The sequence below is a fragment of the Microcaecilia unicolor genome, chromosome 3 (genome assembly GCF_901765095.1).
Source record: "Microcaecilia unicolor chromosome 3, aMicUni1.1, whole genome shotgun sequence".
Classification (NCBI taxonomy): Eukaryota; Metazoa; Chordata; class Amphibia; order Gymnophiona; family Siphonopidae; genus Microcaecilia; species Microcaecilia unicolor.
This window is the reverse complement of record NC_044033.1, coordinates 179,608,173-179,624,981: the sequence shown is the minus strand read 5'-3', so window position 1 is coordinate 179,624,981 and position 16,809 is coordinate 179,608,173. Positions and strand designations below refer to the sequence as shown.

General features: G+C 42.9%; 1 protein-coding gene across 8 annotated transcripts in view; it reads right to left on the bottom strand.

Annotated features, from left to right (window-relative positions):
- STAT6 (signal transducer and activator of transcription 6) overlaps positions 1-16,809 on the bottom strand; it is a 221,814-nt gene that overhangs the window by 96,008 nt on the left and 108,997 nt on the right. For 7 of the 8 annotated variants that reach the window (XM_030196653.1, XM_030196648.1, XM_030196651.1 and 4 more), the window contains 2 exons: positions 2,252-2,413; positions 127-278 (listed from right to left, as the gene is read on the bottom strand). In XM_030196653.1, the coding sequence (XP_030052513.1) occupies positions 127-278; positions 2,252-2,413 (314 nt within the window). The remainder of the gene's footprint in view (positions 1-126; positions 279-2,251; positions 2,414-16,809) is intronic. The other variant, XM_030196654.1, reaches the window with a different exon arrangement.

Here is a 16,809-nt window from a genome sequence, read left to right as displayed (position 1 = left end):
TTCCTTTTTGTCTACAAAATTAAGCCCTGTGAACGTCCTTTCTGCAAGGTGCATCAAAGTACATGCTGTGTAAACAGCTCTTTTTAAAATGGTAACCCCCTGCCCGTGGACCAGAGCAGCACTCACCTATCCTGAAGCGGGTGCAGATCCCCATCAAAAGGAGCTCCATTTCCAGCCAGCTGCTGCTGCCTTTTCCAGATGCTGATTCTTTTTACCAGCTGCACTTGAACATTCTCCAGCTCTGTCACTGCCTCCATTATCTGACTGGTCCACTGCTGCTAACGATGTGAAGGCATGGGGGAGGCAGAAAAGTGAGTGCAAGTGAATGAGACAGCGTTAAATATTATGCAAGCTTGTGGCTCTTACAGGTCAATCTTTTTACTGAATCAAGATGTAAAATTATTAGCAAAGGTTCTGGCTATTAGGCTTAATGCTGTGATAAGCTCTGTTGTGGGGGGAGGACCAATTGGGGTTTATACCAGGAAGATCCACTGGATATAATGTTCGCCGCACCCTCATCTTAATACAGTATGCTAAAAATCATGGAATTCCAATGACTCTTAACAATCGCTGCTGAAAAAGCATTTGATAGCGTAAAATGTGAGTTAATGAATGCAGCAAGCCTCAACTTCTTTTGAGCTGAATGTCAGAAAATATGAATAGCTTCACTATCTTCTACTCTTGCTGCATGAGTTAGAGTTAATGGGGATATTCAGACAGATTTGGACTCTTTAGGGGCATGTGACAGGGTTGTCCTCACGTGTCACCTAGATAGGATTTTAGATAGTGCTGGGGAGGAGTCGGCTGTCTTGGTACATGTGGGTACCACTGACATAGGAAAATATGGGAGGGAGGTTCTGGAAGCCAAATTTAGGCTCTTAGGTAGAAAGCTCAAACCCAAAACCTCCAGGGCAGCATTTTCAGAAGTGCTACCCGTTACACGCGCAAGGGGTCCAAGAGACAGGCAGAACTCTGAAGTCTCAATGTGTGGATGAGGCAACAGTGCAGGGAGCAGGGTTTCAGATTTGTAAGGAACTGGGCAACATTCTGGGGAAGGGGGAGCCTATTCCAGAACGATGGGCTCCACCATTAACCAGGGTGGGACCAGGCTACTGGCATCTGCATTTAAAAAGGAGATAAAGCGGCTTTTAAACTAAAACCTGGGAGGAAGGCCGACAGTCATTCAAAAGCACATGGTTCGAAACAAGGTTATTTTTCAAAGATATCAGCAAAACAGGGAAGATAGGGTATCCCAATAATGAGGTTGCAATAGAGAGCATAGTAGACCAGGTGTCTTTAAAGAAAAAGCAGACAAAAGATTGCAAATTAACACTGCCAACTGTGAGCAAGATGTAAATAGGAACAAACATAGTTGAAATATCTATATGCGAATGCCAGAAGCCTATGAAAGAAGATGGGAGAGTTAGAATATATTGCATGAAATGAAAAATATGATATCATAAGCATCTCTGAGACCTGGTGGAAGGAGGATAATTGAGGAAGAGTGGCCTAGTGGTTAGGGTGGTGGACTTTGGTCCTGGGGAACTGAGTTCAATTCCCACTTCAGGCACAGGCAGCTCCTTGTGACTCTGGGCAAGTCACTTAACCCTCCATTGCCCCATGTAAGCCGCATTGAGCCTGCCTGAGTGGGAAAGCGTGGGGTACAAATGTAACAAAAAATAAAAATCTTAGGGTGGATCAAATTGGTGGAGGGGTAGCACTGTATATTAAGGAGGGCCTTGAATCAAACAGACTGAAAATTCTGCAGGACACAAAATACATCTTGGAATCCCTATGGATTGAAATTCCATGTGTAAAGGGGAAAAGGATAATGATAGATGTTTCTTCACAGAAAGAGTGCTGGTCTGGAGGCATGGAAATGCCTCCTGCTGGAGACAATTCATAAAAGCCTGTAAAAACACAGAGAATGGGAAGGGAGGGTAAAGCCAGAATCAGGCAAGATCTACCATATTAAAGCAGGAAGGGAGAAAAGGGAAGAGGAGATGAGCCTGGAGTCTTCCTATTCCATCGTTTTCTAGTTAGCTGTGACAGTCCTGTTTTTGCCCACATGGCATCTATGGGCTTGTAGTTTCATTCTCCTAAGAAAAGAGGAAGGAAGTGCAAGTGCATGGATGCACTGGGAGTGCTCAGAAGTAGCTCAGCCTGCCAAATGGTCATCTTGCCTTAGCAGTGTTCTTCCTGCACAGCTCCCCCACCACACCGAGTATTATAACCCCAGAATTTTACTTGCCCCCTTCAGTGCTCCTTCATGGACTGGCAAATTTTCCTTGCTTTGCCTCATGCTCTCTTCCATAGTGTGGATTTGGTTGAGTTTATAACACAGTCTCTGGACAGCCAGGTTGAATTTCATCTCCTCCTGCTTCTGGCAGAAACTTGGAGGCAAGCGATGAAACTGGAAGTAGGGAACAGGAGATAGACACAAACAGAGTTTTTTTTTTTCTTATTTTGCTTTACATTTCAAATTTGCTTTTTTTTTTTGGAACAGTTCAGCTTCAGATAGTAATCCCGTACAAATTTGAAACTATGCAGTCACAGTGCGTATAAAGCATTCTTCTTAAATTTGTGGTGTTTAAACAACAAATTTATGAAAAATAAAGATAAAATTAAAATAGGAAGCATGGAATAGCGCAGGACATCTTTGATGGAAGTAACACTTTTTAATACTTCCTCGACATGGAAAGGGCAACTTTCAAAGACTTTAGCTGGGAAGAGAGGCAGTCTAAAACTGGCCACCCTGACATAGGGCACAAATATGCAGGCTCTGCAATGCCAACTGTACTTTTTCCTGTACTAGTGGAGTCATTCCTGGGGACAGGGACAGAGCGGGCAAATGCCACAACACTTGTGGTTTTGGGAATTTAGAACTGTGTGTTGCTCTGCCGGGGAAAATATCCACAGAAAAAGCAGGTGCAAATCACTGCAAATGCTTTTTCCCTAGGCAATTTTTCAAAGCAAAACGTATACGCACGCTTTGCAAAATGATGCAAATGGGTTAAAGTACTCATGAACTTGGCAACTAACCATACAGGGCTGTTATTCAAAGGCACTCATCTGGTCACCAACCAGATAAGTACTGGTGACATAGATATTCAGTGGCACTAATCAGACCAAGAAGATGGCATAAGCCTATGTGGGCTGAAGCTTGCCACTATACTGAGTGACCCAAAACATTTGCAGAAACTATTGAAAAACTATAGCAAACTTGTGAGGTTTATATTGTTTTATTAAATCTCCTTGGGTTTGCATTCTTTTTGTTAGGAGGAGAGTTTGATGGGGTTTGTTTTGGATACAGCAATATGTCATCTGCTAGGAGAAATCAGCTTCGATGTTTTGACATCATGCCGTCTCCTGTCTTATTAAACCACACAGTACAGCTGAATATGTCCTCTGACTGTTTCTGCACTCTCTAGACGGTGTCAGGGTGGTCTATGGGCAGAGCCAGAGGTTATCCAGCTAGCGATGATATTCAGACTGCTTCCCAGATAACTAACTGGATAAAGTCAGGACAGAAAAATGGCTGTCCTTAGTCCAGTTGGTGGTGTGAATAACGCAATAACCAGATAGCACTGTCGGTGTGTGCTGAAACCACATATTCAGCACCGCCTGATATCCGGATACTGGTGCTGAATATCCACTGCAATTTTAACCACGGTGATCTGTGTTTTCAAAAACACCAGTTGCCGCAGGCTGAATATCGGTTCCATAGTTGTGAAAGCTGCTCCCCCATCACACATACTAGCCTCTATAAGAAATGTATTTGTGCAGAACCTATATCATATGCTTACAGAGGGTTAAACTTATACAGCTTCATCTGCATTTAAAGTATGTTTGCATGTGGAACACGGCCGTCTCAAGAGATCATGGCACCCTGAGCCAACTTTTGGTTTGGCGCTCTTCCATTGGCATGCCCCCCTCAAGCCATCGTCTCCCTCCCCCCAGCCTACCTTTAATGGCAGTTTCCCCCTCCTGAATACCGACAGCGTTTCACCTAACACTGCCTGCATCAGCCCCTGCGTCATCCCTCTGCCACAACCCTGTAGAAACAGGAAGGATGGAGAGCGGCACAAGGAAGACGCAGGGGTGGTTTCAGGTGAAACGCTGTGTTTGGGAGAGGAAAACTATCTTTAAGGGTAGACTAGGGAAGGTGTTCTGAGACAGAAAAGAGTAAGGGGATTGCTGGCTCTTCTTTTTTCCACACACATGCAATGCTGCCAGATAAACTCTGAGCCAGCTTAACCTATAGTGCCAGTGACATCACAGGCTAAGGCGTTGGCGCTCTTTATCTCCAGTGCCCTGGGCCAGAGCCTCGCTTGGTCTATAGGTTAAGCTGGCCCTGATGTAGAAAAAGACTTTAAGATAATAGTGTGTAGGTGTTTCTGGGGCCACAGTTTGGGCGAAGTGGAGGTGGAGTTGCAACAATATGCACATATTTTACAAAATATACAGGTACACACATAGAAGGTAGTTCTATAATGGAAGCGCTAACATTTACATGACAGTTACGCGTATAAATGTTGAGAATGCTAGAATATGGGGCTCATTTTCAAAGCACTTAGCCTTCCAAAGTTGCATAGGTTTCTATGGAACTTTGGAAGGCTAAGTGCTTTGAAAATATGCCTCTATATGTGCGTATAAGCCAGATACAGCATATGCACTATTCTGTAAATACATACATATCTTACATGGAGCGCATTTCACAGGTGGGCGTACGCACAGGCGGAGTCTAGGCAGAGCATGGGCTGGGCACGTACTTACATGCATATCACAGAGAGTATTATAAGGTACACGTGCATTACACTGGTTCTATGGCTGCCATGCACACATACCCAGTCACCCTAGTATTCTATAAAGGAAGTAAGTGTCTACTTTCCTTTGGAGAATAGGCTCCTATATCCAGGCACCCAGTTGTCACTAAATTCCATATAGACTATCCACCTAATATTCAAAAACATTTAGCAGGCCAGGAACGGCACCTGATGTTTAAATGGCACTTAACCAGCTATCCGGCGATACTCAACGGGTGATAGCCGGTTATCCCCCGCTGAATATCCCCGAATATTCAATTCATATCCAGCTATTGTAAGCGGCCACATCAGGCCGCTTAAACAGCAAGTATATCTTTAGCTGGTTTAAAATTAACTGGCTATCTTCAAATTTCGACTTAGCCAGTTAACTTTAAACTGGTTACAATAAACTAGATATTCAATGTCGGTCACTGGAAACTGCCTGGCATTGAATATCAGGGTTGACCACCGACTGCAGGAGTTAGCCGGGCTCCTTCCCGTGGTCTGAATATCAGCCCCTTATATATTTTAAATAAAGACTGTATGCATTGATCAGACATCTTCCATCCTTTTTTTCTCCTTGCTGTCATATGCTGATTACAGAATAACCTCCACAGAACACACACATATTTAAACCTTTTCCATAGCAGGTGTAAATTTGTGTGTGAGCAACCAAGTATCTTTTGTGTTAGTTCTGTTGTGTTATGCTGAGTTTATCCTTACTGCTTGTCTATATAAATCTGAGTAGCTGGACAGGATGCCAAGAGAGGTATGTCTTACCTCAGTTTTCAGTTCTCTCTCTTGGCATCCAGTCGAGCTACTCAGTATTTACAAGTGGACAAGCAGTAAGGATAAACTCAGAATAAACACAACAACCTTAAACAACTCACTAACCAAATGAGGAAACATCTGTGGACCTCTCTCATCTCTGGACAATTTTTAGAGAACTAAAGATATGCAGGAAACACCATGTAAGATGACAGCCGTTATTTGACCCATTACTTCACATCGACTAAACATCTCAGAAACCTCAGGTGGGCCTCTGGAATACTGGGAAGGACAAATGGAAAAAAATTATCAGGTAAGACCTAACTTCTCCTTCCATTATGTAGCTTCCCACTATTAAAAGAACCTGTGGGATGTTTAAAAGGGATCAAACCACAGAATGAAAGCAGTAACTTTAGAGCAAAAAAGTAACCTAATACAAAGAATAAAGCTCTAATGGCAAAATACGTGCTTACAAAAAATGAAGAAAAAGCCCTCAGAAACCATGGGTAAAATACCCAGGGTTTAGTGCGCGGTTATGTTATTCTTATAACACACGCCACGGTTCTATCATTGGGCAAAAAACTTCATTTCGGATAAATTTACAATTTAATAGCCTCTAATGCGGCTTATGAAATATATCTTTTTTATAAATGTTTTTTTCTTTTTTTAATCCAACGTTAACTGTTGCACTTAGCTTTTAAGCCGGGCACTCTTCAATATCTGTTCGTTCAACGGGAACCCGTTTCGCCCAAAACCTGGCTTCATCGGGAACGGAGTGCTTTAAATGTGTTTAGTGAAAGCGTACAGCATTTCAAAAAATGGCGCCATTGGATTAAAAAAAGAAAAAAACATTTATAAAAAAGATATATTTCATAAGCCGCATTAGAGGCTATTAAATTGTAAATTTATCCGAAATGAAGTTTTTGCTCTTTCCAATGACGAGTGGTTCAACTTCTCACTCCCATCCATATTGCAGCAAAGGAGGATCGTCAGTTGGTCCTTTGACAATTTACTTCCTTTAGTTTCGGCTTGTTTGACTGCAAGTGTTCATTTTCGTCAGCATTGAAAATGTCACGAGGTGCAAACTCGTTCAAGATGGTAGGAAAAACTGAAACAACCCAATTTTCAGCACCAAAGTCATCAGTGTCTTGTTTTTCACCATGCTTTGAATTTTATGTTGTTCCTCTCCTTCCATCTTTCCAACCATCCGACAGTGGCTTTGAATTCAGTTAGTCCAAGACTTTCAGCTAGCTGATTAGCTTTCTCCATAAGCAGTGGACCACTGACAGGAAACTGTCTGCTCCTGACATGAGAAAACAACTGAAGAAGAGCATCTTCTACATCCTCAGCTTTTTCCGCCCATTTATGTTTCCAGTGTGGATTTGTATTGTTTTGCCAGTCTCCCAGAAGCTGGTCTTTCTGCTCCAAGATATGTGAAATTTGACTGGGATTGACACCATATTCTTTAGCAATAGATGCTTGACTTTGTTTGTTTTCTAATTTTTTAAGAACTTATATTCGTTCAGCCAGTGTTAAAGTCTTACAGTTGCGCGATGATGACTCCAGTGTACACTCTAACAACATTCTTTCGTTTCTTCTGCCTGTGGCAGTTAACCGAGATTTCAAATTTACCGCCCCTTTGTTACGCGCCAATCGGCTTCCATATTCCACACGTGCACTTATGCGGAGTCTTTCCTGCAGAGGAGCGGTCTTAAACCATGCATATAAGCGAATCTTGCAGTTATCAGTGGTGCGCTAAACCGAAGTTTGTCCCCATAGAAATAGATGGCGCCAAAAACGGGACCGAAGTATGGCATGCAGTTAAACAGAGCATGCGCTTATCCGACGTGCACTTAAATGGAGTGCACTGTATATATGTAAATCACACATAATGGGCCAGATTCTATATTTGGTGCCTAAAAAAATAAAAAAGCGGCAACAACGGAAAATGCACCTATGTGTATTCTCCCTTGCACTCCCTGATGTAACATTTATCCAGTCACTATTGGGGTAACTGACATCACCATTATAGTGTTACCCAATTTGCCAGCTTTCCTAATCTCTGTAAACATTTCTTCATTTGTCTGTTCGTTCTGTCCTGGAGAACGGTAGTACAGCCCTACAAGAATACTCCTTCCCTTCACACACTGGACAACGAGAGCACTTTTCTGCCCCAGTGGTCAGGCACATAAGGTGCTCATTTGACATCTGACCTCGTACTTATTTTCTCTTTGCTCTTGTGTTAACGTATTTAAGCTTTATGCAGTCTTTGTCTGTGCTTGTGGCCCCAGCATCCATAATTAATTAATTATTGTTCATTCACTTTAGCATTTAAATGCCGTTGGTATAAATTACAGTTTTCATTCACTTTGAAGCAGACATTAACAACAATTTCTTTGTGTTTTGTTATATTGTTGCATGGTTTGCTACAATAGCAATTTTCTTTGACCTTGACGTAAGACTCTACTGTTCTCAAGTGTCTGCACATTGGAGTTACTGGTATGCTTTTATGCCCCATTTTCATTGTCAGTCACTTAGAATTTTAATAAATTAGATATTTAATAAATAAAGCTATAGGCAAATATTTGTTTTATCAGGCTGCACGTCTTATGTTGAGTCCATTTTCACGCTGCAAAAATTCTATATACCACCCATTATCTGTTTTTTTAGCTCTGCATTTTTTAGCTCAGTATTTGCTTTTTAAGTCAGTATGTGTTTGTTATGTGATTGCATCTACATTAGCGTATGTACTTATATACACACTTTTTCCCTCGAATTATATAAAAACTGTGCACACGCCAAATTTGAATGCACAATTTAATTACATAACGAGTCAATTAGTACCAATAATTGGCTTTTTAATAAGCAACTACTGGCACTAATTTTATGCAAGTTCCAAAAAAGGGGACAAGGAAATCGGAGGGTCATGGGCGTTTCTAGAGCATGATTTTGAGTTACACATGCACCACCATCTGTTTTTTGCTCAGTGTGTTTTAATATTATTATATGTGTGTGTGCATATATATAATTTTTTATGTGTTTATGTGTAGATTATATGATTCCTGCGGCAGGTGGTCTTCCGCCAAAACATTTGAGTCCTTTGCTGAACTTCTCTTCAATAAATACAGACATTGCATTGCTACATTTTGCTGGGACTCTTTTTCTTTTTTGTCTAACCCTACTCTCTGATTTTTGCTTACACTTTCATAGAAGCTGTTTTTTTTCCCGTTGTGGTTTTGTTTGTACAAAGCACTTCACTGGGTAAAATTTTTTGAATAGCTGTAGCTCTATATATATTTCGATATTCAACAAAATATCAACTATTTTGATTCCTCTTTATTATATACCACAAATATCAAACCTATAAAATCATTTGTCAGCAACACACTCACACCCCCACATTCATCCAAGCCTTGTACCAGACCTTACTAATGCATCATATGCCTCACTACCACCGTGAACCCTACCCAATCAACTCTTATTACAATTAACAGTTGCTTCAACACATTCGTTTAAATAATTTACAGCGTTGTCATCTTGTCAACCACACTGTTCTTGATGACCAGCTTCTTCAACAACTGTCCTTTTAAACACTTTGTTGATTATCCACATTGTTCATACTGTCCATATTATCCATCATTAAACTCATTATTGCTTCCAGAATGTTCTCCTCCACTCCACAGTTAACTTTCCACAACCAGCAGGCTTCACTGTCATTTGGCAGTTTCCAATACTACGTCTGGATCCTCAAGGCTGGTATTCACAACTCCCTTTATCGCACACAGTATCCTGCACCCTACACAGCCTGTGTTTCACTACATAAGCGTCATCAGGGGTCGGGTTCAATTGATGATTCCACTCAATTCGTGGATATCAGGTGAACAGGAACTCCTAGCACTTCCATGCGTCCACGCCCCAGCAAAAACGCTAGCGCATGCGGTTTTGTTTGTGATGTGATTTTGGCCCACATCTCCAGAAACTCCTGAAAACATCCTCCCACCAGAGGAAGAGAAGAATGGACCAGCCTCGTATCATTGGGTACTCTAGCTGACAGAAGAGGACTTCTCTCCACACAAAAGGAAGATTGGCATGCCTGAAAGTGGGGCTTCTGACCACATTGCTGACAACCAGGGCGGTACCATTCAAAACTGAGATCGAGAGCCCCCTGAAGACAGATGACCAGAGGCTTTCAGCTTATCCTCCGGCAACCGCTGTGGCTTAGTTTCCCCCAGTTCTTTCACCAAGTTACTGAGATCTTCTCCAAATAGCCACTCGCTCCGAAAGGATAGTTTAACTAGAAATTACTCTAACGCTGCATCCACTATCCAAGGCAGTAAGCAGAACTGTCAATGTGACAGCCAAAGACATACTGCAGACTGTAACCCATATCATGTCATAAACAGCATCCAAGTTGGTCAACCCCGCTTCCAGGAGTGTGTTATGGCGCTCATGTGTTCCAGACTGCTGATGCTACTTCAGGCATGCTCTAGTCACTAATGAGCCACACACTGTTGCTAGAAGGCCCAAAGAGGCCACTTCAAAGGTTTGTTTCAGCGAGCTTTCCAAATTCCTATACTGTAGGTCATTTAGGGCAACACCCCATTCCATCAGCAAGATGGTCTTCTTAGTCACCGCCATAACAAGGGAGTCCATCATGGGAAGATGAAATTTCTCTTTCAGCTATGGAACCAATGGGTAGAGGCAAGCCATGGTTTTTCCCACTCTCAGCCCTGCATCCAATGAGATCCATTCTGATGTAATCAGGTCTTGAATGTCTGCATGCATTGAGAAGGCCTTAGAAGGACCTCTAAGCCCCTCATGATCGATGAAGATAGAACTCCTGATGCAGAAGCAGAAGGCTCCTCAATGGAAAGCACCACCAATGCCTCAGAAATAAGTGTGCTGAGTTCTTCTTTATGAAACAACCTCAGTACTTTTGGGTCATCCCCTTCCTCAGGAGCAAGCTCTCCCTTCTGTAACAGCTCCTTCAAAGAAGGCCCTCTGAGACCGCATTAGATAAGGAAAGAGAAGCAGAGATAGACCTCCAAGGGTGGACAGATGAGGCTAAACGAGATCTCTTAGGAGCCGGAGGGGCAGAAGGGGTGAGAAACTGAAACACCTTGCAGCAACTCTTGACAGTTCCAGCTTCAGTAAATAGGCCTGGTGTAAGAGCAATATACACTCCAGAGAAAACAAACATCTCGATGCAGCTGAATGCACTGTCTGTAGGAACAAAAGCCCTACATAGCACTATACAGCACTGCATAGCCCTATATAGCAGAACCATAAAGCATCATAATATATGGAACCACAAGTCGAACCTGGTTCATTAAAAACATTGAGCCAGATCAGTCAATGACTGCAGGAATTTCCCTGCCAAATGGGCTGACACCACAGCTGGACAGCTGGGACAACATCTGCATATTGTTTATTAGAACAATGACTCATGGTCAATGTGACTCTCCAGCTTGAAATAAATGGACAAGACTGTTGTGATAAACATTTGGGGGGGGGGGGGGGCACCAGAGACAGGGATTTCAAGACCTCCAAATATAACTCTACAGACTCAAGCCAACTGCAAAGTTCAACTGGGGACCAGTTGACCAACTGGACAAGGAGCAAATCACTCAGAACCAGAATCTAAAAACCGTGTCCATCCACCTGCTGGAAACAGAAAATACTACTATTTAACATTTCTAAAGCGCTACCAGGGTTGCGCAGCGCTGTACAATTAACAAAGGAGGACAGTCCCTGCTCAAAGGAGCTTACAATCTAAAGGACAAAAAGTGCAATCAAGATTGAGGCAGTCTAGATTTCCTGGATAGAGGTACAATGGTTAGGTGCCGAAAGCGACATTGAAGAGGTGGGCTTTGAGCAAGGATTTGAAGATGGGTAGGGAGGGGGCTTGGCGTATGGGCTCAGGAAGTTTATTCCAAGCATAGGGTGAGGTGAGGCAGAAAGGGCGGAGTCTGGAGTTGGCGGTGGTGGAGAAGGGTACTGAGAGGAGGGATTTGTCCTGTGAGCGGAGGTTACGGGTAGGAGCGTAAGGGGAGATGAGGGTAGAGAGGTAGTGAGGGGCTGCAGATTGAGTGCATTTGTAGGTTAGTAGGAGGAGCTTGAACTGTATGCGGTACTTGATCGGAAGCCAGTGAAGTGACTTCAGGAGAGGGGTGATATGAGCATATCGGTCTAGGCGGAAGATAAGACGCGCAGCAGAGTTCTGAACGGATTGAAGGGGGGATAGATGGTTAAGTGGGAGGCCAGCGAGGAGTAGGTTGCAGTAGTCAAGGCGAGAGGTAATGACAGAGTGGATGAGAGTTTGGGTGGTGTGCTCAGAGCGTGAATTTTGCTGATGTTAAAGAGAAAGAAGCGACAGGTCTTGGCTGTCTGCTGGATATGGGCAGAGAAGGAGAGGGAGGAGTCGAAGATGACTCCGAGGTTGCGGGCAGGTGAGACGGGGAGGATGAGGGTGTTATCGACTGAAATAGAGAGTGGAGGGAGAGGAGAAGTGGGTTTGGATGGAAAGACAATGAGCTCGGTCTTGGCCATGTTCAGTTTCAGGTGGCGGTTGGACATCCAGGCAGCAATGTCGGATAAACAGGCCGATACTTTGGCCTGGGTTTCCGCAGTGATGTCTGGTGTGGAGAGATAAAACTGGGTGTCATCAGCATAAAGATGATATTGGAAACCATGAGATGAGATCAGCGAGCCCAGGGAAGAGGTGTGGATTGAAAAAAGAAGGGGTCCAAGGACAGATCCCTGAGAAACTCCAACAGAGTGGGATGGGGGTGGAGGAAGATCCATGAAAATGTACTCTGAAGGTACGGTGGGAGAGATAAGAGGAGAACCAGGAGAGGACAGAGCCCTGGAACCCAAATGAGAATAGTGTAGCAAGAAGTAAATTATGATTGACAGTGTCAAAAGTGGTGGATAGGTCGAGGAGGATGAGAATGGAGTAGTGACCTTTGGATTTGGCAAGGAACAGGTCATTATAGACTTTAGTGAGTGCCGTTTCTGTCGAGTGTAGAGGGCGAAAACCGGATTGAAGCGGATCGAGGATGGCATGAGAGGAGAGAAAATAAAGGCAGCGGCTGTGAATGGCGTGTTCAAGTATCTTGGAGAGGAAGGGTAGGAGGGAGATGGGGCGGTAGTTGGAAGGGCATTTAGGGTCTAGTGATGGTTTTTTGAGGAGTGGTGTGACTACAGCATGCTTGAAGGAGTCAGGGACAGTTGCAGTGGAGAGAGAGAGGTTGATGGATATGACAGATTGGGGGGGGGGGGGGTGACAGTAGGAGAGATGGTGTAAGTTAGTGGGGATGGGATCAGAGGAACAGGTGGTGCATTTCGAGGAGGAAAGAAGGTGGGCGGTTTCCTCCTTGGTGATATCAGGAAAAGAGGAGGAGGAGGCCTGGGTTGGTTGGTTGAGGGAGTGGGATAAAGGGTGAAGAGGAAGAGGTGGCTTGGTAGTGAATTTGAGGTTGACCTTCTGCACCTTGACGCAGAAGTAGTCAGCCAGTGATTGAGGAGAGAGTGAGGGGGGGGGGGGTAGGAGCGGAGGGCACTTTGAGGAGGGAGTTAAGGGTGGCGAAGAGACGACGAGGGTTGGAGCCGAGAGAATTAGTCAATTGGGTGTAATATTCCTGTTTGGCAAAGAATAGGGAGGACTGGAAGGAGGATAGCATGAATTTGTAATGAATGAAGTCGCTATGGGTGCGAGATTTCCTCCAGAGGCGTTCAGCAGATCGGGCGCAGGAGCGAAGGAATCGGACGCAAAGGGGTCAGCCAGGGCTGGGGATTAGTATGCCTTGTGGGACGGGAGATGGATGGTGCAAGGGTGTCCACAGCAGAGGAGAGAATGGCATTGTAAGTAGAGACAGCCTTGTCGACAGACTCGGAGGACATGATGGACGGGAGGAGATTAGAGATACTAGAGGATAAGGTGGGAGGGTCAACAGCCTGGAGATTCCTGAAAGTAGTGGTTAGTGTTGGGCGGGACTGAGGGGGAGGGTGATGAAGTGTGAAGGTGATCAGGTGATGATCTGAGAGAGGAAGAGCAGAGGCGCAGAAATTGGAGGAGCTGAACTGGATGCCATAAGTACGTAAGTATTGCCATACTGGGACAGACCAAACGTCCATCAAGTTCAGCATCCTGTTTCCAACAGTGGCCAATTCAGGTCACAAATACCTGGCAAGATCCCCAAAAAAGTACAAAACATTTTATGCTGCTTATCTCAGAAATATTTTCCCCAAGTCCAATTTAATAATGGTCTATGGACTTTTCCTTTAGGAAGCCGTCCAAACCTTTTTAAAACTCTGCTAAGCTAACCGCCTTTACCACATTTTCTGACAACGAATTCCAGAGTTTAATTACACGTTGAGTGAGGAAATATTTTCTCTGATTCGTTTTAAATTTACTACTTTGTAGCTTCATCGCATGCCCCCTAGTCCTAGTATTTTTGGAAAGCGTAAACAGATGCTTCACGTCTACCCGTTCCACTCCACTCATTATTTTATAGACCTCTATCATATCTCCTCTCAGCCGTCTTTTCTCCAAGCTGAAGAGCCCCAGCCGCTTTAGCCTTTCCTCATAGGGAAGTCGTAATATCCCTTTATCATTTTCGTTGTTCTTCTCTGCACCTTTTCTAATTCCACTATATCTTTTTTGAGATGTGGCAACCAGAATTGAACACCATATTCGAGGTGTGGTCGCACCAAGGAGCAACACAAAGGCATTATAATGTCCTCATTTTTGTTTTCCATTCCTTTCCTAATAATATCTAACATTCTATTTGTCTTCTTAGCCGCAGCAGCACACTAAGCAGAAGGTTTCAACCTATCATCAAAGACGACACCTAGATCCCTTTCTTGGTCGGTGACTCCTAACGTGGAACTTTGCATGACGTAGCTATAATTTGGGTTCCTCTTTCCCACATGCATCACTTTGCACTTGCTCACATTAAATGTCTGCCATTTAGACGCTCAGCCTTCCAGTCTTGTAAGGTCCCTCTTGTAATTTTTCACAATCCTCCCGCGATTTAATGACTTTGAATAACTTTGTGTCATCAGCAAATTTAATTACCTCACTAGTTACTCCCATCTCTATGTCATTTATAACTATGTTAAAAAGCAGCGGTCCCAGCACAGACCCCTGGGGATCCCCACTAACTACCCTTCTCCATTGAAAATACTGACCATTGAACTCTACTCTTTGTTTTCTATCTTTTAACCAGTTTTTAATCCACAACAGGACACTACCTCCTATCCCATTACGCTCCAATTTCCTCTGGAGTCTTTCATGAGGTACTTTATTTATTTAGATTTTGCTCACACCTTTTTCAGTAGTAGCTCAAGGTGAGTTACATTCAGGTACTCTGGATATTTCTCTGTCCCAGGAGGGCTCACAATCTAAGTTTGTATCTGAGGCAATGGAGGGTTAAATGATTTGCCCAAGATCACAAGGAGCAGCAGTGGGATTTGAACCGGCCACCTCTGGATTGCAAGACTGGTGTTCTAACCACTAGGCCACTCCTCCACTTTGTCAAAACGCCTTCTGAAAATCCAGATACACAATATCAACCAGCTCACCTTTATCTACGTTTGTTCACCCCTTCAAAGAAATGTAATAGATTGGTGAGGCAAGATTTCCCTTCACTAAATCCATGTTGGCTTTGTCTCATTAATCCATGCTTTTGAATATGCTCTGTAATTTTGTTCTTTATAATAGTCTCGACCATTTTGTCCGGCACCGACGTCAGACTCACCTGTCTATAATTTCCTGGATCTCCTCTGGAACCTTTTTAAAAAAAATCGACGTTACATAAGCCACCCTCCAATCTTCCGGTACCATGCTCGATTTTAAGGATACATTTCATATTACTAACAATAGTTCTGCAAATTTATTTTTCAGTTTTATCAGTACTCTGGGATGAATACCCTCCAGTCCAGAAGATTTGCTACTCTTTAATTTCTCAAATTGCCCCATTACATCCTCTAGGTCTATAGAGATTTCACTCAGTTTCTCTGACTCGTCAGCTTTGAATACATTTCTGGCACTGGTATATCTCCCAAATCTTCCTCAGTGAAAACTGAAGCAAAGAACTCATTTAATCGCTACAGCTTTGTCTTCCCTGATCGTCTCTTTTACCCCTTGGTCTTCCTGCTTTTAATATACCTAAAAACATTTTTACTATGTGTTTTTGTCTCCAGTGCAATCTTTTTTTCAAAGTCCCTCTTTGCCTTCCTTATCAGTGCTTTGCATTTGACTTGACATTCCTTATGCTGTTTCTTATTATTTTCAGTCGGTTCCTTCTTCCATTTTCTGAAGGATTTTCTTTTAGCTCTAATAGCTTCCTTCACCTCACTTTTTAACCACGCCGGCTGTCGTTTGGTCTTCCATCCTCCTTTTTAATACGCGGAATATATTTGGCCTGGGCTTCCAGGATGGTGTTTTTGAACAGAATCCACGCCTGATATAAACTTTTAATTTATTTGTAATTTTAATGAATTTTACAAGATACACTTGTACAGAAAAGGAGTATTACCATACCATACAAGAAAATATTTTATAAAGAAAATCTATTAAATGATAATTACTGCTAAAGTCCACAATTGTAGGCAAGGCACAATTCAAAAATTGGTTAACATAGGAAAAAATGAGTAGAACATGTTCCCACTTATCCTATCACGGAGTAGATACTAATGGAGGAAGCACAAGAGAGTTTACGGCTGGTTCTTGTCTGGAGTCCAGGAATTTTGCTAACTGATCACTCTCAAAGAAAACATATTTAATTGATTGAAATTTAACAACACATTTGCAAGGAAAATTAAGCCAGAAAATTCCCCCCTGTGACAATACACGATCACGAAGTTTCAAAAAAGACTGACGTCTTTTCTGAGTTTGTCTAGCAATATCAGGAAATACTTTGACTTTGCAATTCAGAAAGACTTCATGTCTATGTTTAAAGAAAGTTTTCAAGATCCAGTCCCGATCCGGCTGTAGAACAAAGTCTATAATTAATGTAGCAGGTTGTACTCCACATAGTTCATCTTCAATTGTTTGTGATAAATTCAAATTTAACTCCTCAAATGGGGTTTCCATAGATGGTATTATGTGCTCACTTGGTTTCTTAACATAGGGAGCCAAATAATAAATCCTTGCTACAGGTGGAAACAATTGTTCAGTAATTTTTAATACTTCAGAAAGATATCTTTTAAATGTTATTAAAGGAGCCACTGC